The sequence below is a fragment of the Haliotis asinina genome, chromosome 5 (genome assembly GCF_037392515.1).
Source record: "Haliotis asinina isolate JCU_RB_2024 chromosome 5, JCU_Hal_asi_v2, whole genome shotgun sequence".
Classification (NCBI taxonomy): Eukaryota; Metazoa; Mollusca; class Gastropoda; order Lepetellida; family Haliotidae; genus Haliotis; species Haliotis asinina.
The window spans coordinates 52,962,027-52,988,848 of record NC_090284.1 but is presented as its reverse complement, the minus strand read 5'-3'; the positions used below and the strand labels follow the sequence as shown (position 1 = coordinate 52,988,848).

The 26,822-nt window shown below is 36.4% G+C and overlaps 1 protein-coding gene across 2 annotated transcripts; it reads right to left on the bottom strand.

Moving 5' to 3' along the window:
- On the bottom strand, window positions 1-26,422 carry LOC137284797 (protein phosphatase 3 catalytic subunit alpha-like). Of its 2 annotated transcripts, none has more exons than XM_067816781.1 (13): window positions 26,186-26,422; window positions 23,083-23,283; window positions 19,015-19,139; window positions 11,977-12,088; window positions 11,594-11,739; window positions 11,197-11,336; window positions 10,768-10,845; window positions 10,389-10,483; window positions 8,803-8,928; window positions 8,279-8,356; window positions 5,279-5,354; window positions 4,419-4,516; window positions 1-2,818 (listed from the first exon to the last, which is right to left on the bottom strand). In XM_067816781.1, the coding sequence occupies exons 1-13, from the start codon at window positions 26,232-26,234 to the stop codon at window positions 2,688-2,690; spliced, it is 1,455 nt and encodes a 484-aa protein (XP_067672882.1). In that variant the 5' UTR covers window positions 26,235-26,422; the 3' UTR covers window positions 1-2,687. The 2 variants fall into 2 exon arrangements, with proteins under 2 accessions (XP_067672882.1, XP_067672881.1); XM_067816780.1 differs by having other exon boundaries at window positions 5,279-5,363; window positions 26,186-26,417.
- Window positions 26,423-26,822: the final 400 nt, after the last annotated feature.

Below are 26,822 nucleotides of genomic sequence, written 5' to 3'. Positions count from 1 at the left end.
TGACTTTTGTTGTTTTTTAATTTAAATTTCAACACAGAAATTTTACAATTATGAATACATGCATGATTTACAACAATGTCCTGACAATTGACAAAATAATGAAAAAGGTCAAAGTTTGTAAACATAGAAGTTAATAATAATAATATTAATAATAATAAAAATGGCTATACAAGGCAATAATTACATGGTGCTTCAACTACAGAATTTGTACACAAAGCCTTAGTGTTCATATGGGTGCGATGTCCAGTGGGTCTGAGGCCTGAATGGCACAGTCAACAAGACATGGAGTGGACATGAGCCCAGCAAGAATTGTCAATGCAATAGTGGAGTAGAGAACACACTTAGCCAGCAGTCCAGTCTTTCAATGTATGATCAATGAAAATAACTTCATTTTTACTCAAAATATCCATTCATTGCCTTGAATTAAAAGTTTTCAACTCAATTTCATGAAGACCAATGGAAGATGCATGAAGACATGATAAATTTACTCTATTTCACCCTTTAGCATTCCTCAACAGCAGCCACAGGATTGCTAAGGGGTCAACACTGTGGTAACTTAAATAATCAACAGAAATTGAACATAAAAGAATTGTACACCCAAGAGGTAAATGACACATTGTACTCGATGGTGCAAGAATTGGAGATTTATTGTCATGCACATAAACACCAGTCTCAAAGTTTTGACGAACATTCAAAGTTTGTAAAGGGTAATTTCAATGAAAAACTTTGATAAAAGTGCAACATCTAAACTTGTATGTTTAAAAGCACAACCACACAAATCTAATGGTAGCTGTGAGTTTCTGTATCAACATCTGTCTACAGGGAGAAGCACTGTGAAGATAAAAAAAAAAAAAACGTTAAAAAGTCAACTGCTCCCTGTGTAAAATCTGAGCATGATAACTTGTGAAGGATTGGTTAGGAAGGACACATTGGTCGACAATAAAGGTGGAACGTTAAATATTATGTTGCACCAATGTTCTCACACTGTGTCAATAATATGTGCTCTTTAGCTTCAGATTTCAACACTACACCAATAGATGATTGCTCTGCATCTTAACAACTAGTACATTTGTAATAAGTAAAGTGTTCAAAATGCAATGTTCCTGTGAAAATACTAAGGGAATATACATGAAAACAAACATCAACTATTGAGTTGTGCTTCATTACTGTACTTTGCAACAACAAACTAGTTTTCAATGCATTAACAGAAAAGGCCTCAAATACTTTCAGCAAATGTGGAATTTGTACGCAACATTTGGGAGAGTGTGAGCAAAAACAAGGGGATATGTGAAAACTTGTCTTGTAATGGTAGGAAAATATTTCTTCTTAAGATGGGAATGGGAAATATATTAATAAAGTTGTACATGTACACCACTGGAAGGTTAATACCAGCCTCATTTACATAACAACAAACAGTGCCAACATTCCTTGTGAAGCAGATTCGCCCTCCACGCAATCACGAGTAGGGATATGATTAGGTATCAAACACAAACAAAACAGTTTTGTTCTTTTCAAAACAGATCTATCAGTCTGGGGTTTTTTTTGTGTTGAGGATGCTGGTAACTGTTGTAGAAACAAGGTGTTAAGAATGTCCATCTAAGTGCAATAATAATTCAATACATCACATAGCAAAAATCCTCCTTATATATTGTCACTGTGTTCAGTATGAGTCTTGTAAACACATTTGTCAGTCATCAAGGTGCCCTGGAAACGATGCTCAGATGACTGACAGACATTGTACTCCTGTAGATCCACGAGTATCAAACCGGTATATCCAATAGCTCCTTATGGCAGAAGGTGTCAACGTAGCTCAAGCTGATCTTGATCCAGCTTGAAGGAATGAAGCTGGTGTACTTCCTGATTATCACTGTAACACACACATCCATGTATGCAAGTACATACATCATGAGCATGTATTCATGTGTAAGTACTAGTGGCACTGACTAATATCCAGGGTCTACACAGGCCATCTGCCATAGGACGTCGTGCTGGCTGGCAGCTTCATCACACAGACTGACTCAGGATCAAGTCAAAAGAGTAGGAGGTTCAATCCTCACTTAGTGAAATCATAAGAACACATTTCCTTGTCACAAAAGTTAGTGCCTCTTGCACAATGTGGAGATTGCTGTCATCTCAGGTGTGCTTTCCTTCTCATCAGAAGCAGCAGTCATGACAGCTGGCTGGCTGGCTTCAGCCACTGTTTTCATTAATCCCAGTCACTGCTAGACAGAAAGCTGTCTAACTTAACAGAGGGAGGGGAGGGAAGGGTGGCTGGGCTTAGGAGGGCAAGGGTGAGGGATGGACAGGTGTCATCGTCGTCAGGTGTTTAAGTCTGGGACTTGACTAGAATTGAGGGTCAAGAAAGTAAACAATATCAACAAAACAAGGAGACAACTTTCTTGGAGAAAGACATATGACTTTTTTTTAAACAGTAACAAAAATAAAAACAGTAATATGTGTTCATATGGACAAGAACACATACTTGTCAACTCTCATACAGATAGGATCAATAACTTACAGCCATAGGTTGAGATCAAAAAGTAACAGGTCTATCTACAGTTTGAAATGTGTACAGCCATAGATTTGATTTGTTAGGAAGCCAGCTTCCTGCGACGAGTGACTGGATTGACACCCTCCTGCTATAGGAAAGGGCAACAGACCGGTGATTCACTGGATAGTCCAGCATATTATGCCTTTTCTTTGTTGTTTTGCTGGTTTACTGCATCCTTTCTAGGTGGCATCCTTTCATTTAGTTTGTCTAAGCATTTAGCCTCCTCGAATCCGCTGATCTTGTGAGTTGGAGAGAAACCACTCAAAGCTGGAAGAAAGAATATGATCAAAACTTTAGTGATTAAACACTTGGCTTATCAAAGATAACTTCACATTGTCAAGGTGTAAAAGAACTTTAGAGTCAAATCTTCATCTTAATATCTGCAACAAAAATCAAAATGTTTGAAAGACAGCATAATTCATTGAACTACAGTAATATTCGTTAATAACGAACTCAAAGGGACTGTTGTTTTCAGTTCGTTGTAAGCGATTCGGGAATGTTCATGAATATTCGGCAATTACCAAGAATCGTCACCACGCCACTGGTTTTAAGACAAAACCAACGAACATGTAATTGTCATGGATCATTCACTTCATCATCGATCGATCATGTATTTTATTATGCATCTTTAACAAAATCGGTAATTTCGTGTTTCTGTGACGTCAGCCAATCATCAACTGACTTGGTGTCAACAGACGAGCTTTCTCCGTGTGTCATGGCTGAACATATCCCTCGTCGCTTCTTAAATCTCTCTAACCACGACTGATTGGCCTTGAAACCTGTATGTCCAAGTCTGCTGTTATGTCAGTCTTGGATTTACCGCCTGCATCTACAGCTTGGAAGATTTGGTATTTTGTGTCAAGATCTAGAGCTTTGCGTTTCCGTGACAAGCCCTTCCATGCTGACTTGAAAGAAAGACTTCCCAGATCGCTATTTATGCCTTGACAATGTCAACAAGATTCACAAGATTAAATAAATGATAACATTTCACAGGTAAGTTTATTTTATTATCCCCTTGAACCCCTGTGAGGAAGCCTGTTTATTTTCACAAGCTAACTGGTGACACGTGAGATGACACGTGAGATGACACGCGAGTGGATTCGGATCAGCTGTTCGTTATAAATACGTGAATTAACGCGTGAAACAGCACAGAGGGCCCATCAATTTGTTCGTTGTAACAGATAATTCGTACTATCAGTGTTCGGTGTACACGGCAGTTAATTCATAACAATATATAGGAAAGCAGTCGGGACTTCTGAATTTGTTCGTTGTAACCGGCAATTCGTTCTAAGCGTGTACGTTATAAGTGAACTTTACTGTAATAAACATTATCAGATCAATAGTTTCAATAGGTTAAGGTAGGTTAAACTAATACTTTTTCCAAACCTTGACTCAGAATATTTGTAGGTCCATTCACCGTTGGGGTTGGACTACATGAAAAAATTGTGGATGCTACATTTACTCTCCTGGCAAAATGTAAACATCAATGAGCAAACCCATTTAGTTTGTGAAAGGGACAGCAGATGTAGGCTACTGCACTTGCAGTGCATGATGAAATTCAGTGCTTAGCTGCACACACCTTGCTCATACATGCTAATACTGGTCAATTGTCAGGTCAGTGCTAAACTTATCCTTGTTTGCCAGTAATGGCAGCTGGGGCTGGGGCTATTTCTACTACTACATCTCTTCAAAGGTTAATAATATTGACTGTTTCCTTAAATATTCCCTTTGCTAGATTTGTGCATTCAGTGTCCACCAGCGTTATTAAGAATAGAAAGGTCAAAGGTTTGTGCTGAAGTAACAGACATTAATTAGCATGTGTATTGTATAAAATGAAGTAACTTTCATAACAAGACAAAGTACATACCACTTTTGAGAGTATCCTTTCCTCCAGACAATGCACCAAGAGGTAACAATCCATTTGGAGTGAGACCTTTGAGTTGAAGCACGCTTTCGCTCTCTTCTCTGCAAGAAAGAGGTATTTATTTGATGAAAACAAAAAAACAAGTTTGCTGACTGAACTTCACAAAATAGTGATTCATGGAAATCGGTATACACATTTAGATGGCATGGCTACATGAATAAAAAAGACAGCAAGCATGATCATCAGATCCTGTTTCCTACAACATGCATTGGTGGAATAAGACGGATTCTATATACTGGAGAAGTATGGAGTAGCACAACACTGTTTAAGAATATGATCCCATTCTTACAAAATATGAACTTTCACAATGATACAAGCAGAAAATAGGAATGATTCTTATCTGACATTTTTTGAATGGCTTCTATAGTGGCCATATTGAAGACAGGATCAGAATAATGTCACTGGATGCACTTGCTGTTCTTTTGACTTTATGAATGATGTCAGGCAACTCTCAACATAAATTTACACTAACTTGCGTTAAGTGAGCGAGATTAGTTTTATGCCGCACTCAGCAATATTCCAGCTATATGGCGACGGTCTATGAATAATCGAGTCTGGACCAGACAATCCAGTGACCAACAACATGAGCATCGATCTGCGCAATTGGGAACCGAAGACATGTGTCAACCAAGTCAGCGAGCCTGACCACCTGATCCCGTTAGTGTCCTCTTACGACAAGCATAGTCACCTTTTATGGCAAGTATGGGTTGCTGAAGGCCTATTCTACCCCGGAATCTTCAAGGGTCTTACGTTAAGTCAAACATAAATAAGGTTGATCTTGTAAAGTGAGAAACACATCTTACCTCAGAACGGTGAAGACTCTGGCCATTTTGCCAATTGCCCTGATTTTGTTGCGGATCACCTCCTTCCTGGCTGCCACTAAACCCGCTATAATAAACACCACACCTTAGCCTTCATTCAGTAAAACATATTCATAACTGTGCGCATCTATCACAAATAATTTGTGAACCTGCATCTACTGAATTAAGAATAGTATAGAGAGAATTAAATGATATTTAGCATTTAAAAACTTCTATAAAAAGACTTACATAAAAGTTACAGATCACATTTAAACAAGAGTTTAAGAAAAACTGAAAAAAAAAAACCATTATCAAATAAAGGCTTAAAGAACATGGTGAATGGTATTAAAAGTGGATATGAACTGATTTCAGTGAAGGATTGTTTTCAAAATCAAAATTTCCAAATACAATTTTCAAATTTAATCTGTACCATTCACCATGTAGAATTGCCAAACACTCACAAAATAAGTGCCAGAAAATGGTGAAAGGTGCGATGCAATTGGATGTCATAATGAACGTACCAAGTTTGAAATCAATCCAACATTAGATGTTTTTGAGTTGGCAATGTCCAGGTAGGGGGGGAAGAAAAAACATGAAAGAAAAAAGAAACAACAAATACAGTAATGATAATCTTCCTGCAGGAGGAGGTTCAAGCTGTGGAGATGATGAGAAGGTCAATTAGTAATGTGTAACCTGTGACTGGTGTATGCATATTACCTTCATTCCTGATCCAGTATATTAAACATTCGGACATACAGGTTATACTTTATTTAAGCATTCAGACAGTTGCTGGCATAGTAAATAATACACTCATCAGCACAACTACAACTACTGCTTTCATTATCAAAGCGCATTTAACACTTTACAATTAAAACATGAACAGGACATGAGCTTTTGCTCAGAATTGGTTCTAGTTGAAATACTAGAGGTCAATATACTTAATTAAATAGATAATTGACACCAGAAGTTGAGGTATACAAGTATGTTTATAATTGTACTGAAGTTCCAAGCTTGTGTATTTTTAATAACATGCAAGTACAAAATTGTCAGTGATGTTTATGACAAAATGAGTAAATGAGAAAGTCTTTCTAGTAGATTAGCATTAAACCTAGGCAGCAAACTTGAGTCAAAAGAAACAACAAGAATGAAACACAATTTTAGCTTAGAACATATTAATGTTAATTGAGAGATATAAAACAAGAAGAAACACAAGAAACCTCTAATTCTAAATCTGTAAATGATACATATATATGCCTGTAGACATCATCATTAGGCAAAATATTGGGCTGAAAAAAGTTTGATAGAGTAAACTTGTCATCATATACATGGAACAATGAGAAACATCCCCAAGGAGATATCATTGACCTTGTTGAGGGATTTTCAAGAAATGGGACAACACATGGAAACATCCTGAGATGATCGAGTCATCCATCCCTTGAGACACGGTAGCAAATTGATGATGTCCACAGAAAGCTGCCGAAGCAGGATAAATGGGGGCAGGGGAAATGAAACAATTACAATCTTCCTACAAATAATCTTGCCTCATTACAGCTGAATAAGCAAGTAAATGGAATAAATCTCAAATGGCATCTGTATAAAAACATTGTTAATTTCCTGAAAAGCACCCGCAAATGAGTAAATGCAAATACAGGCTTGCCACTATAGGTTGAATTATTGCAAGTTGTGGTGTTTAATACCATGACACACAAAAGCAGGTGGGTGGATTGTCTGGTTTGCCTACAAGCTGAGCCTATAGCAATGACAGACAGAACTGGTGAGCGCAAGCAGCTGGTGCCAAGCCACCACAGCAAATCTACATACAATGCTAGGATAAACTTGTGACATTAGAAGTGGAGAGATGCTGGGACACTGGTGTCAACACACACACACACCCAAAAGCACACCATCTGCATCTCTCAACTTTTTGCCACAAGCCATCTTTTTTAACTTACCACTCCGCTGCACTTTTTAAGCATGCAGGGATAACAAAGGTGCAACACAGGTCACCAATAGCATATCGAGGGGAGAAGATAGAAAGAGAGAGAAAAAAACAGTATGAAACACTGAGTATATATTACAAGGTTACATCTAATAAGTGTTTTAATAATACTTCAGTTTCATGTCAACAATACCACATGTTAATTATTTATAATGATACTCTGAGACTAGATTCAAAATGAATTAAAATTTGGAAAATCTGAAATTTTACAGGGGTAACAATTACAAAATATTGTGCAGAAAAGTACTTGTTTGCTTTGAGAGGGATATGCGTTTTACAGGATACAAAAACTGTACTTCAAGAGCATAAAAATGATAAAAATACGCAGAAAGGCAGCAAATTTGTTGCAGCTCATATCTTTCATACATTGATTTACCTGCAAATGTTAAGAAAAAGGAAAAGTCTTAGCGACTCTGAAAAGTAAGCTCAATCAAAGACTGAAGCATGATGCTTTGACATGTATGATGAAGCAGACAGAAATGTGCATCCTACAGGCTTCTATGTCATACATCCAACACCAACATCAAAGATATAACTGGGTGGGTGGGTGGGTGTGCGTACATGCCTGTATTTGTTTCAGTATGTAATTTTTAGAATACAAATATGATGTAATTGACATTGCTGGTACTACGACATTCAGTGTTACTCTTGGTTGAAGAATTTGAAGAAGCTTTCTCTGCATGATAATGAATGTATGTGTGTATTTCTGACCAATGAAAAATTCTTCCTCTTTCTGCCTTATCCAATGGCAGCGTCAACAGATATTTTAATATAGCTATGCAGCTCAGCTATAAAATATTAATAAACAAAACTAAAACAGCTACAGTCACTAGCGAATGTGAGATAATGTTTTCAGTGACAATCTACTTCTAACAGAAAAAGCAGATTGCAAGACCAAACAATAGCTGCTCATGCTAGGTCTAGGATGACAACACTACTAATGTAATAGCCAGGGAAGCGGCTAGCACACACAAAGGGGAACATATGTGAAGTGAACACCTCACCTTCTAGGGAATCATCTCCTTCAGTCATAAGCTCATCATCTGAGCATATGTTGAGGATGTTGACAAGCATTTCTGTCACTGGAAAAACAAACATGCCAGTTTATGTATTTGCAGGGGACGTAGGCTTGAGGTCTTCTGGCGTTGACAGATTGTAGATGATTTGCACGTCTTCTCACTTGCCAGCAACTCCTTCATTTTTTTATCCAGTTACATAATCTGGTATAATTTTCATTCCACGAATAAAATATGTTTCTTCAAATGATAAGATCTCTGCTCTAACCCACATTCTGTCCTCAAGCAAAGCGAAAGAGAAACAGATCTCATCAGGTACAAAATTCATTTCCACTATTCCTCCCAATATTTTTATTTCTTTAAAAGAAAATACGAGTTACGGAGTTCTGGGAAAAATAACTGAAGATGTTTCAACTATTCACAGGTCTTTATTAAATATGCAACTCGATTTTTAATGTCCTTATAAACACTGAACAGGATATTGTCCATGAAATGCTATGTAGTACTTGTACCTTTCTCCCCTACAAATGGAAGAGACCATGTGAACACATCCATGAAATTTGGCAACCAGTATGGGTGCGGAGAGCAGTTGAACTGTCTGATGTTCATCACATTGTTTTCATACTTCAGTATGGCAGCTGAAACATTATTTTGACAGTTCAATGTGTATACATACAATATATGATTGACTGTAAGATACAGCTCTGTAAAGATAGCTCCAGCTAACACGTTTTATATATACAACAGGTATGCTCTGGAGTAGAATTTCAAACATTTTGATAATTGTATTAAATTATTCTTGCTTAGTAGGTATCCTTAGTAATTTATATTTCTGCAAATAATATGAAGAGATGATGAATACAACATACAACTATATCAAACTTTCATACCTGATTACTTCCAAGATTTCTGATCTGTTATTTATGAAAATAACCACTTAGTCCTCTAAAGGACTCTAATTACAGTAGAACATGGATTTAGCAAACAAGGATAGCATACAAATGGATAGAGCAAACAAATTTAAAGTCACGTCAATAGTATTTATGATATTAAAATTATAGGTGAGTATTGTGTAGTGACATAACAGCTACAGCAAACTGATTTACTACTCCCAAGACCCAATTAACGATGTGATTAGCAAACTCACATGTGTCAGCTCAGCCACTTAGCAGTGTTCACGAATAGTGTCTGACCCTCTGACAAATCTGGATGATTCATCAGCCATCAGATAGAAATCACCAACCCACCAGCCCCAGTGTCTGACTGAATATTTCACAATGTCTATGTGTGAAATTGTTATTTGCGGCATATGACACTTGTTTGCTGTTCAGAAATCTTATGTTTGTTATCATATAATGTTAATAATTTCAATGCAAATTATAGGAAATGTCAAATCCGAAATGTTTGTTAAACTTTATTCTGTGGGTCCTGTGAATTTTAGGTGGGTCAGACAGACATCTGAAACTTACAGGACCCAATGTCCTGTTACTTTGAAACACCATCGTGAATATTGACTTAGTGGTATACAACAACCTTCTTCACAGTGAATGGTCATTAGTCAATTAACAAAACATATTGTGTTTAAAACACTGAATGGTATACAGGTCTTCAGTTCACTCGTCACTACAGTAGGGAAAAAGTAAAGTTATCACCAATGACACCAAGGTTCAGATAATTCAGGTCTTAGATTTAGGTGTAAAATCTAAGACAAACAAAAATTCCAAAATCCACTCTGAATTCCATTAATCAGAATTGCACATCTATTCTATGCATGTTCTAACTAATGTATGTGAATGATAAATTCAGAACTTTAATGATATGTCAATGTAAAAGAATAAAGATTTGTAGTCTCAGCATATACATGTCTCTATATCTCTACAATCCAAGACATGTGAGTAACTAACAACGGATATAGCAGACTAAATTTCTTGGTCCCTTGGAGTTCATTATATCCATGCTCTACTGTATTTACTTCAGATAAGTAGCAATAGTGTTGACCTCACTTATGAAACAAAGCAAATGTGGGAAATTGAATAATAGAAAAGATGATAATTTTCTCTGGATAACAGAGGATGCAAGTATCACTTCAGCAACTTACCTTTATTGTTGTAAACATCCAAATAATTTGGTGCTGAGAATATTGTTATTAATGATGGAAAACCTGTTGTCTGACTTTTCCTATACATTCTGTACCTGAAATAGAATAAATACATTCCTGGGTCATAGAAGGGCAATATTAACTTCTGGTTTCCTAAACACTGCAATCGAAACACCCGCAACAGCATATATTCACGATGAGAAATTAACAATATTTTTGTGTGTGTATTTCACATGGAAGCACAAAAGATGATAATTAATTCAATCAGTACTTCGTCTTTCATGAAATGTAAATAGAAACATCAATAATTGGTAACTGAACTTTCTATAATAACATAGATAAATTTACCATATATACTTATAGATTAATTATTGCTTACCCAGCGTCCTGTGCCTCATGTGCTCTGATTATTGACAACAAGTTATTTTGTTGCAAAAAATCACAACATGCTGCATAGCTGCAACAGAAAATCATTCGCATACAAATTCATTTGTCTTGTAATACATTAACTTATTTCATAATAAACATGAATTTCAGCATGTCTGATGTATCAAAATGACTGGCAGTGAATGGGACATTATCAAATTCTATTCCACTTAGACTAGGGTGTACATGTGTTTATAATCACATACAGAATAAATACTATTCAAGCTAACAAGTACCTGTTCCATCCCCTTAAAATTTCAAGCTAAGAGCAGGATTACAAGTATAACCTGGGATATCAAGCCATATAAATGTATTCTGCTCACCAGACAAGACATCCACTATACCTAAAGTAGTAGTATTATGAAATGAAACAATGAAATACCTGTAAAAATATGAGCAACCCCTAACTGTATTATGTGTGAAATGTTCTGTTGTTTTTTCATTTCCAAAATCTTCCAGTGGATCTGACCATAATATATCACACATGGGACCGAATGCTGGAGGCTCCTTGAATCTGTCCAGCTACAACAACAAAAATCCAGTTGTGGAAAATTGAACACCTGTGGACTACAAAACTAATGAAGAAAAACAATTATCTAAAACCAGTCTGCATGGGTTGAAATAGTAAGTGCACAGTCTGAATATAAAGACATGTATATTTCACTTACAATTTACCAAGAATATGCTACATCATTTGCAAAACACAGAGGAAATTTTAATGACAAGTTAATAATAGACACTCTTTTATGTTATGTAAGCACGAACAATCTACAACTTACCTTCCGGATATCTTCCAAATTGTGAATTTCTGGTGAAAGACCCCCATGGACACAGAGAAACTGCTGATTCATTAAAGCTGCTAGTGGCAGACAGTCAAAGGATTCCATGCAGGCATCATATACTCTTTCTGTGTACTTTATTTTACCTAGAAAACAAGTTACAATGAAAATGTGTGGCGCAACATCACTAGTATATGCATGAATTATTTTGGAATTTGATTCTCTACCTGAAACCCCACTCAAATCCAAACACCTCCCCATTAGTATGGTACCTTCTTTAAATGATGTACAAGATATTGCAACTTTAAAGTTTGAAAGATTGGTCTGTTAACACATCAATAATTCAACAATAGAATCAGAGGGTACTGTTTTAAAATACTTACATTCTTGTTTAAATGTGAAATACTCTGTTAGATGCCTACATTCGTGGTTTCCTCGTAAGAGGAAAAATGTGTTTGGATACAATATTTTCAAAGCCCACAGGTATAATACACACTGAAACAGAAAGAAAAAACCCAATTAACTATACACGTTTTACCTGAAAAATACATTTGGTAAACTCAACACTTCACTGCGAGCTTCTTCAACACTAAAGCAGCTCTTAAAAATGACAGAATAAGGTATCTTAATTGGATTCAAAGAATTACACCAGCTCATTTCCGACTAGCAGTTCACCATATCAACATACAATCAAACATCTTTGTATACTATGATTTGGGGATCTATTTAACTAGAATGTTGAACAGAGAAAACATATGGACAAATGATCACGACCCCCTCTTTAAAATAATATGAGATAATAAATAAATGCAGATGCCCCTGCTGCTGTAGCAAGAGTTCCCTACACTGAGTGTGCTCTGGTGATTAACTGCCATAAAAGGCAACTATGCTTGTTGTAAGGGGGTGACTGACGGGATCAGGTGGTCAGGCTTGCTGACTTGGTACACACGTCGCTGGTCTCACAGTTGAACCTAATGGTGTTGATCACTGGATTGTCTGGTCCAGACTCGATTATTTAGAGAACCGCCATAAAGCTGGAATATTGCTGAGTGCAGTATAAAACTAAACTCCCTCCCTCCCTAATTAAACTTAAAAAAACCCATCTATGCAACTATGATATGCACGCCATTAGAGTCCCAATGAAACACATACAGCATAAGCTCAATCAATTCTGTTGATCAGTTTTTGTGAACAAGTGAATAGACTTAATCCCCTATTTCACTATCATCTACACATACATGCACGCACACTCACTCACACACACACACACACACACACACACACACACACACACACACACACACACACAAATCCCCATAAAATACAAAAAATAAAATATGGCATAGAGTCTCTATAAAAGACATATGTAAGCTAAATGAGTTTTATGTACTGCGGTACAAGGCCTATGGTTTGGCCCGTTTCGGTTCAGTATATGAGATATGAACATAATGCTGTAAAGTGATAAAAGCCAAACTAAACCTTACATTGTTACATGGAAAGACTTAACCACAATCCTTGATATTTTGAATGAACAAAACTGTCACTATTTCGGAGACTGGGAAAGGTAGGGGCCATGGGCCATTTTCATTAAAAAGTGCAAAATTGAAATTTTGACATTTACTATTGATACAAGGACAGTGGGCTATTCTAAATTCAGAAAATGACTAATGATCTTGAAAATGGCCCATTGTCAAAGTTCTCTCTCCTAATACCTGCTATTTACATTATATTAAATAAATTAAATAAATTAGTAAGACATATAAGAATTGGATAGCAAATGGCAAGTGATCCTTAACGCAATTATCGGTATTGTTCGTAATAGCATGCATTCCAGATCCCATGCATGACGACATATTTGCCGAAATGATCACGCCTATAAATAACACCTAATTTCCAGTCAAGCTGTCATGTTCATAGCTGACCAGATGATGAAACATATTCAGGTGCAATATGATGTGTATCAAGTAGATTGTTTTTTTAATGAATGAATTGTTGCCGGCAATGTTTTTTTAATTGACTGGATTAAAAACCACCTGCAAACTTTAACACTGTTAATCAGTATGTGGAATTGTAATTACATGTGTACAAGGACTTAGAACTCAGTCAACCTCAATTCCAGTTAGCTAATCTGTTGAAAATGGTGGCCATCTAAGAATGCATAGACTTTGACATGATTTGATATCTGGACATTTTAGAAAAGGTATATAAAAAAAAATGTTTTAAAATGACAGTAGGAAAAACGATAATACCGATTTTTTTTTAAAAATTATATTACGGTATACAGAACCAACGACCAAATACTGCGGTTTTACTAATAGTGCGGCATATTACCATTTCACCCCTTGAAGCTGACAAGGTACACCCCCTGTTGTATGGGACAAACAGGATGAACAGAACCAATATCAACTAAGTTAAAACATCTGTAGAGACAAAATTAAGAAACTGGATGAACAAAGTTTGAGATGCACATGTTTAAAGTCCCAGTGAAACACTTTCAAACTCTCAATTCTGCTGAACAGCTTTTGTGGAGAAGTGGAGATTTCATTCCTTGTAACACTACATGGAGACATGTCAGTTCAACAAAATGTGTGTCAGTTCAAACGGCACTACAATTGGAAAAATAAAATACAAAATCAAAAAATTAGCTGCACTTCCTTAGAATTCCTATAAAGTAAATGTGTAACCTAAATGAATTCCATAAAGTATACTTTGTTTTTCAGAGGAGGATAACGTACACCCTAGTGGGATGGAACAAACAGGCTGAATAGAATAAAAATGAACTGAACAAAATTGAACTAAGTTCAAACATCTCTAAAAGTGACAAACTTAAGTAACTGCATAAAATATTATGAAATGCACATCTTTAGAGAGCCTATGAAAGACATGTAGGAACAGGTGACTAAATAAAAAGTTCTATTAGTGATAGCACTAGTAAGACTGGCTAAAATACATAATAATTAGAAACACTGTCAATCAAACATATTAATAATGATTATTGATAACATCATACATTAACTTTTGTGAAAGAAACAAGTCTTAATTTTCTCACACAACACACAAATGTAAGACCTTATTCATGGTCTGCTTCAAACTTATGTTTGAGATGTTGTTTTGTTAACAGCCAATGCAAAAGATGTCACTAGGTGACATGAAATATTTTCATTTCTTTGCATTTTGTTAGCATTTCAGCTTAAAGTTACATTTCTGTAATTTACTGATAATTGATTATCCATCTTTAGTATTTATATAGTGCCCTAGCACTCCAACCGACATATTTGGGAGAATGATAAGATTTACACAATTCTTTACTCATGGAGAGAGATTCTGACAATCCCTGCAATCTCTAGCTGTTCTCTTAAAACATGCAATGCAGGTAACCGAAAAAAAATAAAATAAATAAATAAAAAAAATAAAAAAATGTGAGTACTGCCAGATTCATAAAACATTGTGCTATGAATTAACATTGATAGTATACACCAACAGATGATATTCAATTGTGACCCAGAAAACTCAACAATATACCCATGGACATCAGCACAACCAAGGAAAACATCCTGTAAAGCAGCTTAAATAATGGCAGTACTGAATCATATCTGTGGAAGAACTGCCAGAGAGCTAAGTATAGATTACAACACCCACACTTCTTGCAGCACCTACTAATCAATGCTAATATTGACCTTGACATAAGAAAAATATTCTCCGCAGCACACTGAGCGTTGCTAGTAGCCATCCCATTAAATTCTCTTTGTATGCATCCTTCACTTTTCTTGAAATACAATTTATACTAATTCATATGGGCTTTATTCCCTGCAAAGCCTTCAGACATTATCACTTTCCTTGCATACTGGCCGATGCAGTTTGCTTGTGAATCGAGTGGGTAGCTGCAGTCAGGGGAAATCACCATGGGAAACGAGAGCTACATAAACTAGGAATTAATGGGCTACAGTGTGCTCAATTGTTCACAAAAATGCCATGATACAGAGACAATGGCACAGACTCTTTGCGCTTACAGTCTTAATAATCTTATCAATGAAAAATGAAGGTAATTTTTGTCATGTTTTTCTTTCAGGAGATGACAATTTATTACTGATCAGAACCTTGTAATAAAAGCAAGAGGTGGCAATCTTTACCTATTCTATGCCTGGAATGTCATGCATTTGTGCAATGTATGTACTGGGTATTAACAATATCCCTACCATATATTTCCCAGCTATTGGCATGATATATTCAATATGATTTTTTTTGTTCACAACCTTTGTTAAATGTAAAGGTTCCTCATGCCTTACAGACAGATATAATACAGATGACATTTGTCATGATAGGGAGGACACCTAAACTCAGCAAAAACGACCCTGATGTGGTTATCTCAGCTCTCTTGTTACTGCCTTTTTTTGTTTTACACACTGCTACTGTCAGCTTGAACATAATATGCAAATTGTTTCTCAAGTTTAAAAGTACTTGAATATCTTTAGAAATTCTTTTAAGAAGGCTAAAAGTGGGGCGGGTGTGAATGTTGAATATTGAATGCTTGAACATGTCAGAGTGAGGCAAAATGACATAAATTATCAGTAAAACTTAAAAAAATAATAATACAGTGGAATCTGTCCAATCCGGCAAAACTGTTCTTAATTTATCATGAATGCTTGCAGTATAATCCAGACTCTTTTAATAACAGATTACAGTCTAAAATAATGAGAACAATGTTTTTGTAATTCAGGCTTAACTGACTAAAATAAAGGCGCAAAACCTATCAGTGACGAGTCAAATCATTCCATACATAAAAACTATCCCTTGTATGGTCAGCAGAAACTGACAATTTCTAATTCAGCAATTTGAATGGTCAAACTGCGCATGTTACTTTTAGCAATATTCCAACAATATCCTGACCAAGGACTCTAGAAATGGACCTCACGCTCTGAAGCTTTTTGGGCAATCATCTGTAACACACCTTGACATTTGAGTTCTGTTGGCCATTTGCTGGAGGTATACCTAAATAATGTAGGGATTTCATGTCTCAAAGTTCATTAAAAAGTTCGTCAAAAAGGTCATTAATGCAAGAAAGTTCAGTTAGTCTGTCAAAACTAACTGACTGTCAAATGACAACTTTAACGACAACAGACTACATTTTACTGTTTCAAATTATTGGAGACAAAAGTAAATGAACACTTGATAACATTACAAAGTGGTGAGAGGATTACTTAATTCACATAATATTTGCTATGTGTAGTGCCATCTGGTTTACTTACTTCTGACATGCACAAACTGTTGTTTTACTTTATACAGTGACATGTACTTTTCTAACGTTGTATTGTGAAACATTAAGCTAATCATTTTGCAAATGCTGACATGATTCCAAATCCAACCTTATATGTGCATTTTGAAAATATATCAGAATCACTTGCAAAGAAGAGACAAAGAATTCAAAGACTAATGCTCTGACTTGTTGACATATTGTTATATCAATTTTAAATGCTCTCATAAGATACCTGCATTATCTGCTATACTTCTTGGTTTTACCTGTGCTTTGATCTGGAAATGATATTTGTAGCCATAATGGCAATTTAGTGAAATTTGGATTACAGAGTTATAACTAGTTCTTATCTGCAGAGAGCACTACTGACACAGGAGTTTTTTCCTGAATACATTTACAAAAGTGCCATACCGAAAAAAAAAGATCGAAAAGTACTGACATGTGACCATATATAATAAACAATAACAACACATAATATTCAAGAGGTTATGAAGAAAAAAACACCCCAAAACACCATTATTCAAAACAAATATCTTCTAAAATGATTGACATCCATTACAGTTGTTTTGAAATGCTTTCTCGTTTTTGTTTGTAGAACCTACTTAAGTACTTTAGCTGGTCAAGGTCATTGAACAGCAGTGCTTGGAAAGTAACCACATAAAATATTTGTGGCGCTTTAACAAAAATTATGGCCCATAAGGTTTTCTTGGCATTTTATCAATTATAACTACAGGCACCCCTAAGTAATTGAAGGAATTACAGCAAATTTGAAGGAATTGCATCTCAAATGTAAACAAACGCAGCTCACTCCCTAAACAATTGCAGCCATATCAGCAATTTAGCGGTAATAACTGAAACACATCAGCCATATCGGAAGCAATGTCGGTAATACTTGAAACATGATCGGCCGTCTTCAGAGATTTTTCGGCTCACTTCCATGATTTGTTGGTCGCAAGCGGAAACTCACACAGCAAAACATGGCGTCGTTCGAAGAAGCATCCGTCTGACAAATCACGGATGTGAGCCGAAAAATCTCCAAAGACGGACAAGCGTGTTTCAAGTATTACCGACATTGCTTCCGATATGGTCGATGTGTTTCTGTTATTACTGCTACATTGCCAATGGCTGCAATTGTTTCGCGAGTGGGCTGCGTTTGTTTACATTTGAGATGCAATTCCTTCAAATTTGCTGTAATTCCTTAAATTATTTAGGGGGGGCCAGATCTATTTTCTGACCAAACAACATAGGTTTGTATAATCCATGGGTTGGTTGACTACTTCCACTTCACCATTGACTATTTTTGAAACATCACTACATGCCTATTTGTAAGCAAAATTGTTCTTAAATTCATTACAAACCAAGGCCAACTTATCCATTTAGTAAAATGTCCTTGTCCCAAGTTGTTTTACCAGATCTAGTTAAGTCACTACTGGTCTCAAGTGAGCTGATACCTAGAACATGACTAAAGTTCCCACCAATCAACCAATCATTATTTCTTTTGATGATCATGATTGAATATGGTTCATCGTTAGTAAAAAGCACATTTTACTCAATACTGTATCACAATAATATAAATTGCATTTGTAATGCACTGAATTCGTGCCACAGAGGGGCATGCCTAAAGCTCTAGAATCTGATTATCATCATCCTGGATAAATCAAGCTGCATATGAGGTGCTAAAATATCAGTCACATGACTTATCCCATCAGGTACCCATTTTCTACAGGTGTTCAAACTCACTTTCTTATGGTGAGTCCACATGTGTCAAATGCCTCACTGTGGGGCCTGATTTAAGTCCTAGAAACTGTCAAGCTGCCAATCATAGTCTAATGCTTACCCATCTAGTTAGTGACTGGAACTCTACGCACAGGACCCTCCACTACCACAATCACCAAGAAATTTATCCATATAGAAAATTTTAGCATGAACTTCTGATAACACTGTCACAAACGTAATTTTGTAAATATGCCATAAGCAACTCATTCTATTGCTAACTTGGATTGCACAGATCTTTTTATAACTTCAAACTTTAAATTTATTGAAAAAGAGAGCAAATATTTGTGTACTGTTAGGACAATAGGACAAAAAAACGACACTGCCACAACAGTGTTAACTCTTAAATATACATCTGATGCTTACCTAAATGAAATAGTTAAGAATCCATACTAACCTCTATGCTAAAATATCCTCTGTCTACATAGTCTCCTAGGAAGAGGTAGCGTGTTGTTGCTGGTGGGCCACCCACTTCAAATAATTTCATAAGGTCATAAAATTGACCATGTATGTCCCCGCACACTGAAACAGAAAATGAAACATTGCCATTGAAATGTGCAAACCATAAAGATTTACTAGAAGCACAATACATTACTGTACATATATAGAATCAAAACGAATGCTATACACAAGTCAAGTTTGATCAGACACCGGAATTGAAATCTGTTGGAATGATGAATGAATCGTTCTAGTTTATCAAATACAATAATTGTTTAGACTGTTCATGCTTGAATGTCTTCACTCAACCAAGAGAAAACAATATTAACAACATATAAACTGCTCCTACAGTTGATTCACTAATACAACTTTCAGTCTGGGGGGAAATGTGACCAATAAAGAACTTTGAAAGAGGGAGTCCAATACATATAGCTTGTATTAACAGACAAGTTTAATGACCACATTTAATGCTTCATTATCATGATTATCGGCCATCGTTTGATGGCATGCTGCTTAATGCTACACTCAGCAAAGGTGTTCTGTACATATAATTTGTGTATGGACCACACAATAATCAACATAAAGAGCATCCATCTGCACTACTAAAATGACCTATGAACACATTAGGGAGGTTAACAATCTTCTCTTGCAAGTTACTTCTTATGACAGGTACAGGCTACTAGCTGATCTTCACAGGTCTCAGCAATGAAACACTTGTAGATAATGCACACTCAAGTAATTACAATCATGAATGCTCATTGCTGTGGTCAAATGAGTGTGTGTAAACAATCCAAGGACATTAAGGCACTAGACTCCTGAAATGATCATTGAGAAGAATATCCAATTCACTTGTATCAAGCAATATCCAGGACTTTGGTTCTTGAACACATTCATTTTCATAATCATAGGAATTATCCAGGTGAACTCCAACAGTATTCCACACACACACAGTCATGCAACATTTTACTGATGAGGAGCTATTTTATTGCATACACATGTCATATCCTTCAGTATTTCCTCCCATTCATGTGACAGAGCTGGTTGAGCTAGAGGCTGCCACCAGCTTTCCAAATGAAGGCACTGTAAGCTCCACCAGACAAGATCAATAACTAGGTCAGATGCCTATCCCTTGTCACTGAGGCTGTCACAACAGAACCAGCCACTTTGGGTGAAATCTCAGCTATCCATGAAACATTCTCCAGCGTATGCAACATTCCAGTGAAAGGATAGTTTAACTTCTCAGGTGGCAGTAGTTGTTTATACCCCCTCCTTTGTACTAACAGGAATTGTCCGCTCAACCACAAGATAAATGGTGTAATCCAAAAACATGCACTGCTCCCACTCAGTTTCTTCTATCAACAGTATTAACTGCTCTATAAGGTATTTGCCATGAGATCCAATCAAAACAATATCTTGGACATCAACAAGGATATTCCCCACCAATATTAACGCCTTACAAATGGGTTTAATAAGTTTACTGACAACTGCTGTGTAAAGGTTAATGTATTCTATCTCCTGACTCCATATTCTTCCACAAAGGAAGACAAAAGAACATGACAAGTCTTGCCTAAAGCTGCATGTTACTTACACATGTAAATAGCAAAATAAATACCAAGAGGGTATAGGTCTAAAACCCAAAGCAGCAGAATCTCTCCATTACACAGATGACAAGACTTACAAGGTGGAAGAGATTTTGATAATACTTATTTTCATTGTTGTGAATGTTATGATAAATTACAACAAGAATTATAGACTGTAAAAAAAAGAAAAGAAAAAAAACAATACTTATGAATCAAAAAGATTGTTTCTAGTCTGGTTGCCACAGACACAAGTCATGATCACATCCATCATTGGGCTTATATTTTTCAGTTACAAATGACCTTCACAAAATTAATGGGTGGGTCCACTCCAAGACCAATGACATGGCACTGGCCTTATTTATTTCCATAAACATTACTGAAGATGCTTAAGAGGTCTTGGGAGCAACATGCAAATGCTTTAAAGGTCACATGCAACGTAAAACACAACTTTGCAGTTTCTGATACCTTTTGGTATGCACTTACCGAAATAAATTATCAAAAATGTCAATTCACCCTATGAAGTTGGAAAATAACACGATGAAAAAAAGCCTGCAAAATCTCAGCTCAAACAATTCACTAATTTTCCCCCAGCGCCGCACTCACAATGCATGTGCAGGGAGTAAGTTCACGAAGCCTGAAAGAGTTTGCCTGCGCAGAACATGGGGTCTTGAGCAGTAGTCTAATCTTGGTTGTGTACAAACAAGTAAATAATCTACTTGTTACATAAAAAAACACGTTGATTGTGATAAGCAGATTCTGTCACAGAGAAAACACGATGTCTGGTTTACTGACACCTATAGATATGTCCGCCTGTCTGTCCTGCTGGTGACAATATGCAATGCAATACTTCAATTACTGACCATTTGCAGTTTGAAATTAACACCTATCGGGCTTACAAGAAATAAACAGAGCTGGCTAAGCATATCAGCAAATGAACCTGTGGCCAATGAGAAAGAACCGTTACACTACACTGCACACCCAGCGGCACTGACTGGGTTCAGTATCGCGTCAGCTTCCTTTGGAGGGAGGTAAACCCAAGTACAAAATATTGCACTTTTGATTTGCGATTATATGCTTACGATTATGTTTATTTGTTTTTTCACAATCACCAATGCATTTTACACTGTTTTACTTATGTTTGATTTTTTTTGCACGTGACCTTTAACTATTATAGCATCAGGTTAGCCACAATGCACCAATTTTAGAAGTTGTTCAGTAATAAGAAAGTAAGATACTTTATGCATAACAGTAACACTTCCATGTTTATATGATGCTACATTTTGGTATATATCCTGACACCGCTGTCATGCAGCACTCTTGCTTGATAACTGTATAAGGATCTATACCGAAATGTCAAATCATGTATTATATAGAAATTGTTATGCATTCTGTAGCTTACTTTCTCATCAATACCTATAAAAAGCAGTTCCATTTTTTAAATTTTAATCTCCTTTATTCACCTAGCATGAACCTGTAACAAACAACATGAATTTTTGGGTATGTGTACAGTAGATAAAAGCAGTGTGCACATGACATGCATGTCTTGTTTTCTGGCATCTAGTGGATGACAGGCTTTGAGATTGGCCCATAGAAATGCATGTAAAGCTCCCTACCATCAAGGACAATCAGTGGCTGCAAGAGTATGAACGTTTTTACAGTTCATAAAATTATGCAACGGGCACATGTGAAATATTTAAACCATGCAAGAACTCAATATATTGTTGAGCGCAGGATAAACCAATGATTTCCAATCATGCTTCTATCAACAAGTTTGTTCCGGATGCTCCTTCAACCATGGCATTCTGTAAATTATCTAAGCTGGACCGTGCTAAAACCACAATAATACATACCAACAAGGTATAAAAAACCAATTGTTATTTCTGATCATACTAGTTCATTTGAACAGAAAATTTAGTGAAGTCTGAATCGGAATGACAAGGAAAGGATCCTAAGAGATAAGTGTGGGGTGGGCTGAAAGGAGACAAGTGAGGAAATGTACATATTTCTAGCACTGAAATGACTGAAACATTGACAGTGAGTGATCCATACTATTGACTGAATCCTGAATTGTACTATTACAATTTCAAAACTGATTCCCATCCTCGAGATGGTAAATAAATGTGTTTTCATTACTTTATTTTTTTCATTTCTTTTAGCAAGTGTAAACACAAACCATCGGACACCCTAATAAATCACGCAGATTCTTTTAAAATGTGTAAGAACAATATATGGAATAAGTCCATAAAAAATATTTCTTAATGTCAATTGTCAGACCTTCCTGGTAGTATCAAAATTGTTTACTAGTCATGCACAAAATGAATCCATCTAAATTGTGAAAGCCCTCAAAGTCCCTTGACGGCCTTCTGCAGTAAACTCCAGCTTACTGGATTTGTCTATAAACACTCTGTTAGTCAATGGATAAATTACAAGTTTAAAAATTTCCTTACCTGTGACAGGAGCTTCTATGTCTATCATGGTCTTTTCTTGCCTCAGCAAGGCAGCACCTTCGTTGATAATCCGTAAAGCTACATCTTCAGTCACTCTTCCTTCCAGGATGAAATGTTGTTTCAGGACATCTGGTTTTGGTTTGCCTTTTGCATCGAACACTTCACTCATTGTAAGCCTATGACTGGGCGGAAAGGGCACACCTGAAAAAAAAAGTACAACCCCTCCCTCTCATTATCAATGCAATACAAGTATATGTACTTCTAGTACTTGAGTGATTTTAGATCAACTGCAGTTTTAACTGTGCAAGTAATGCCACCCTCAGACATATGGTTGATCAAAGTATCACTAGTTCCACCTTAAGCTCATTGAAAAATTTTTCTCACACGCACGCATGCACACACGCACGCACACACACACGCACACACACACACACACACACACACGGCAATATTCCAGCTATATGGTGATGGTCTGTAAATAATCGAGTCTGGTCCAGACAATCCAGCGATCAACTGCACGAGCATCAATCAGCCCATTAGGGAACTGATGATATATGTCAACCAAGTCGACCACTCAATCCTGTTAGAATCCTCTTACGACAAGCAAAGTTGGATTTTATGGCAAACATGGGTTGCCGAAGACCAATTCTACCCTGGACCTTCACAGATCAGCACAACTATGAGATACTGACAATGCAAACTGGATAACGAATACAAACATTTATTTATGAATACAACAGTAAAGCATTTGATGTATTCTTTAATATATGAAATTAGAAAAAGAGATACATCATAGAAATGACCATGACAGTTTGTTTGAGTGATGCTGCCATAAGGGACGTTTGGAAATTGTTACATGGTTGGAATGTATTCTATCTTGTATACCAACTTTGACAAATAACACTTTTTAAGGACCATTTTACCATTTATAATTTGAATTCACTGCCAAGTTATTTATGCTGTGATAGTGAACGAACTGGGGCAATTCATCTTTTTATGAACTGTCAACATTTCTATATATGAATTGGGTGTTACGCTTATTTTCTTCCATCCACATATGCACCATAACCATTAGCAGTACAGGCACCTCATATCTGAAGCAGTGAAGTGTATCCAAAAGCAACACTGCTGATGGATCACATGCAAGTCTTATGTGTAAGATAAGTATTTGGTGCAACAGTTTAAAGTAATTTTCCCTATATCTACTTAACAAAATACATGTTCCCTTCAGACCCCTTCCACAGTGTTGCTCATTTAGTAGGCGGTCAAACTGAAACTAATGTTAGCCTTGTATCAAAAGCAACTGAAGCTTACTCTTTGGAACCCTGATTCTGCTACCTGTTAAGTATGTTAAGTAAACTTAACTGATGACTGGTTCATCTTCAACTACTAAAGTAAGCACTGAAGACAAATATTTGGGTAATAAGAAAACATCCTACTTCATATGCTTGGAAACTAAACATTGCCAGATAAATGATAAGATGGGACACAGAAAGTTGCACACACTTATTTCTGTTGCAACAGATGTGGGGCCTGAACATGGTTATTAGGGATTCCTTCAAGAAATTACTCCATTTCATGAACTGGGATCATTTGGCTCCTCCCTATTTTGATCAGGATCACTGACATTCTTGACTTGAAAGGTTACATCTAAAAACCCACAAAAAAATGTGTTACATGTTCAGTTTTTCACTTTCTTTCTGCAATGCTGTTGAAATGTGGACATTTTCCATGTTAGTACTGGTTTGAGTTGTTTTCAATGTTATTCTGAACAGTATTCTTGTCATAACATAGCATCTCAACATATATTAGAAATAATGCATGCATTGCAAAGTGACCACAATGGTGATACCCTGGAGATGGTACAGACAAAACTATCTACATACTTCGGGTAAAACGAATTATCATTATTATATTATTATTCAAACCAACTGATGTTTCGGAAGAACACAAGCAAAACGGCAGATGAGCACATAGTCTACTTTTTGCACAGTTCTACTGTACACATATTGGTTTACCATAATAGCATAATATATATAGTGAATAGAAGCAGGTGCGAAAATTTGTTTTCTCCAGCTTTCAACAAGTGGCTAAATGCACCAGCTGTGAACAGTTCAATCTAATGTACACAAAGCATGTAAACAGCTGCAATATGATAATACACAAACATGAAGGTGCGGATACAGTAAAACATTCACCTTTGTAATCAAATTGGAAAAAAAACTTGCAACAATGCTTCTATGACCATAGATGTTAAGTTTGTTTAACTAGTTTTTCATTAATAAGGGCGTAAAGGTGAGAAAATTCACAAACTGTACCCTTTCGTTGCATGAAAATCATATTCACTAAACAAGATTCAGAACTTAATTGTGAACATGACATACACTGACAAAATTAAACATTAAGAGCAAAATGCTACTGTGTAATTCCTTTGGCAATGACAGTGACTTGCTGCTCAAACCCAGGGCACCTGTCAGACCATGGAAGCCACAGATGTTATGACATTTCAAGAAGGAAGTGCTGCATTTCTGTACAAACCATTTAACAACGTATTCAATTGTAGGATTTTAAGTAGTTCAAAATATAAAATAATTCGTATGAACTGTGATAATAATGAATATTTCAGGGCATTTCATGATCTCGCATGCAATGGTGATAGTTCCAAGTCAAACCAAATCTGTCCTTTTATGGTCTGTTGTCAGAGAATGGCGATTTGCAAAATATCTTCTCCCACAATAAAGTGGATTTTAAATAAAATATACATATAACACTAAGGAACAGGTTATTAGCAAAAACGTTACAGTAACACTGCGCCAAACGTACCGTTACTACGGATATTATATGGACACATCTGCAAGCAAAATATATTTTACTCCGAGATGACAGAGCTGTCAAAATCTGAGAGCAAAATTCTGCACAGGCAAACAACTGTTCAAAGAAAATATGTGTAGACAGACAAAGCATAACATCGGCGAGCCAGTTTCGCGTGCTGAAAATTTTGACAACAGTGGCGTCCTAGCGTTTATGCTTATGATAATGGCCGACATTACTATCATGGCGGGGGAAGGGAACCGCAGAAGACTTCTCACATTATGAAACTTACTTTTCACAACCCTCTCCGTCGTCGACAGCTTACCATCGGTCGTAGCCATCTTTAGGCCCACCAATTACAAGCAATAGGTGTGAGTGCCTTCGATGGCACTCGGTTGGATTGATATCTCTACGATAACCCTACCACTCTCCCAGATACGATTCAAGATGGCGTTCACAACATACTATTTGCATTTAGAGATGTCCTAGTGCGCATTTCTCTGCGCAACCTTGCCATCGCCCTGGGAGTCGAGTTAGGCGATACTAAAGGATAAATTTTCTATGCGCTATTTTGAAATGTATTTTGCATTGGTCGACATAACCTCCCGCAAACTGTAATAAATGCTTGTTTCACTATAGTTGATCAGTAAATACAACGTTTTCCGTATATTCAGCTGTGCGTAAATTCATATTGATTTCACTGGGAACAGACCTGACTCAAAAAAGCTCGTCTACTGCATGTAAATAATCAATAAACATAAATAATTGAAGAGCAGGTTGATACATGCTTATCATAATCTGATAGACAGATCAAATGAGGACGAATGAAACCATCTCGGAGCACATTACACCGAAACTGCATTTTCAGTTCTGGTGAATTAAGGTTCTATGATGCATCGTAACAGCTACTTCTTTCATCATTGAAGTCA

Bases quoted from the DNA above. Each gene is read 5' to 3' on its own strand.
- LOC137284797 (XM_067816780.1), bottom strand. From the start codon at position 26,234: ATGGCTACGACCGATGGTAAGCTGTCGACGACGGAGAGGGTTGTGAAA. The intron at 19,140-23,082 runs GTAAGGAAATTT...TTTCTGTTTCAG, and splicing joins CATAGAAGCTCCTGTCACAG to TGTGCGGGGACATACATGGT. The intron at 10,846-11,196 runs GTATTTCATTGT...TTTCTGTTGCAG, and splicing joins GGTTGCTCATATTTTTACAG to CTATGCAGCATGTTGTGATT.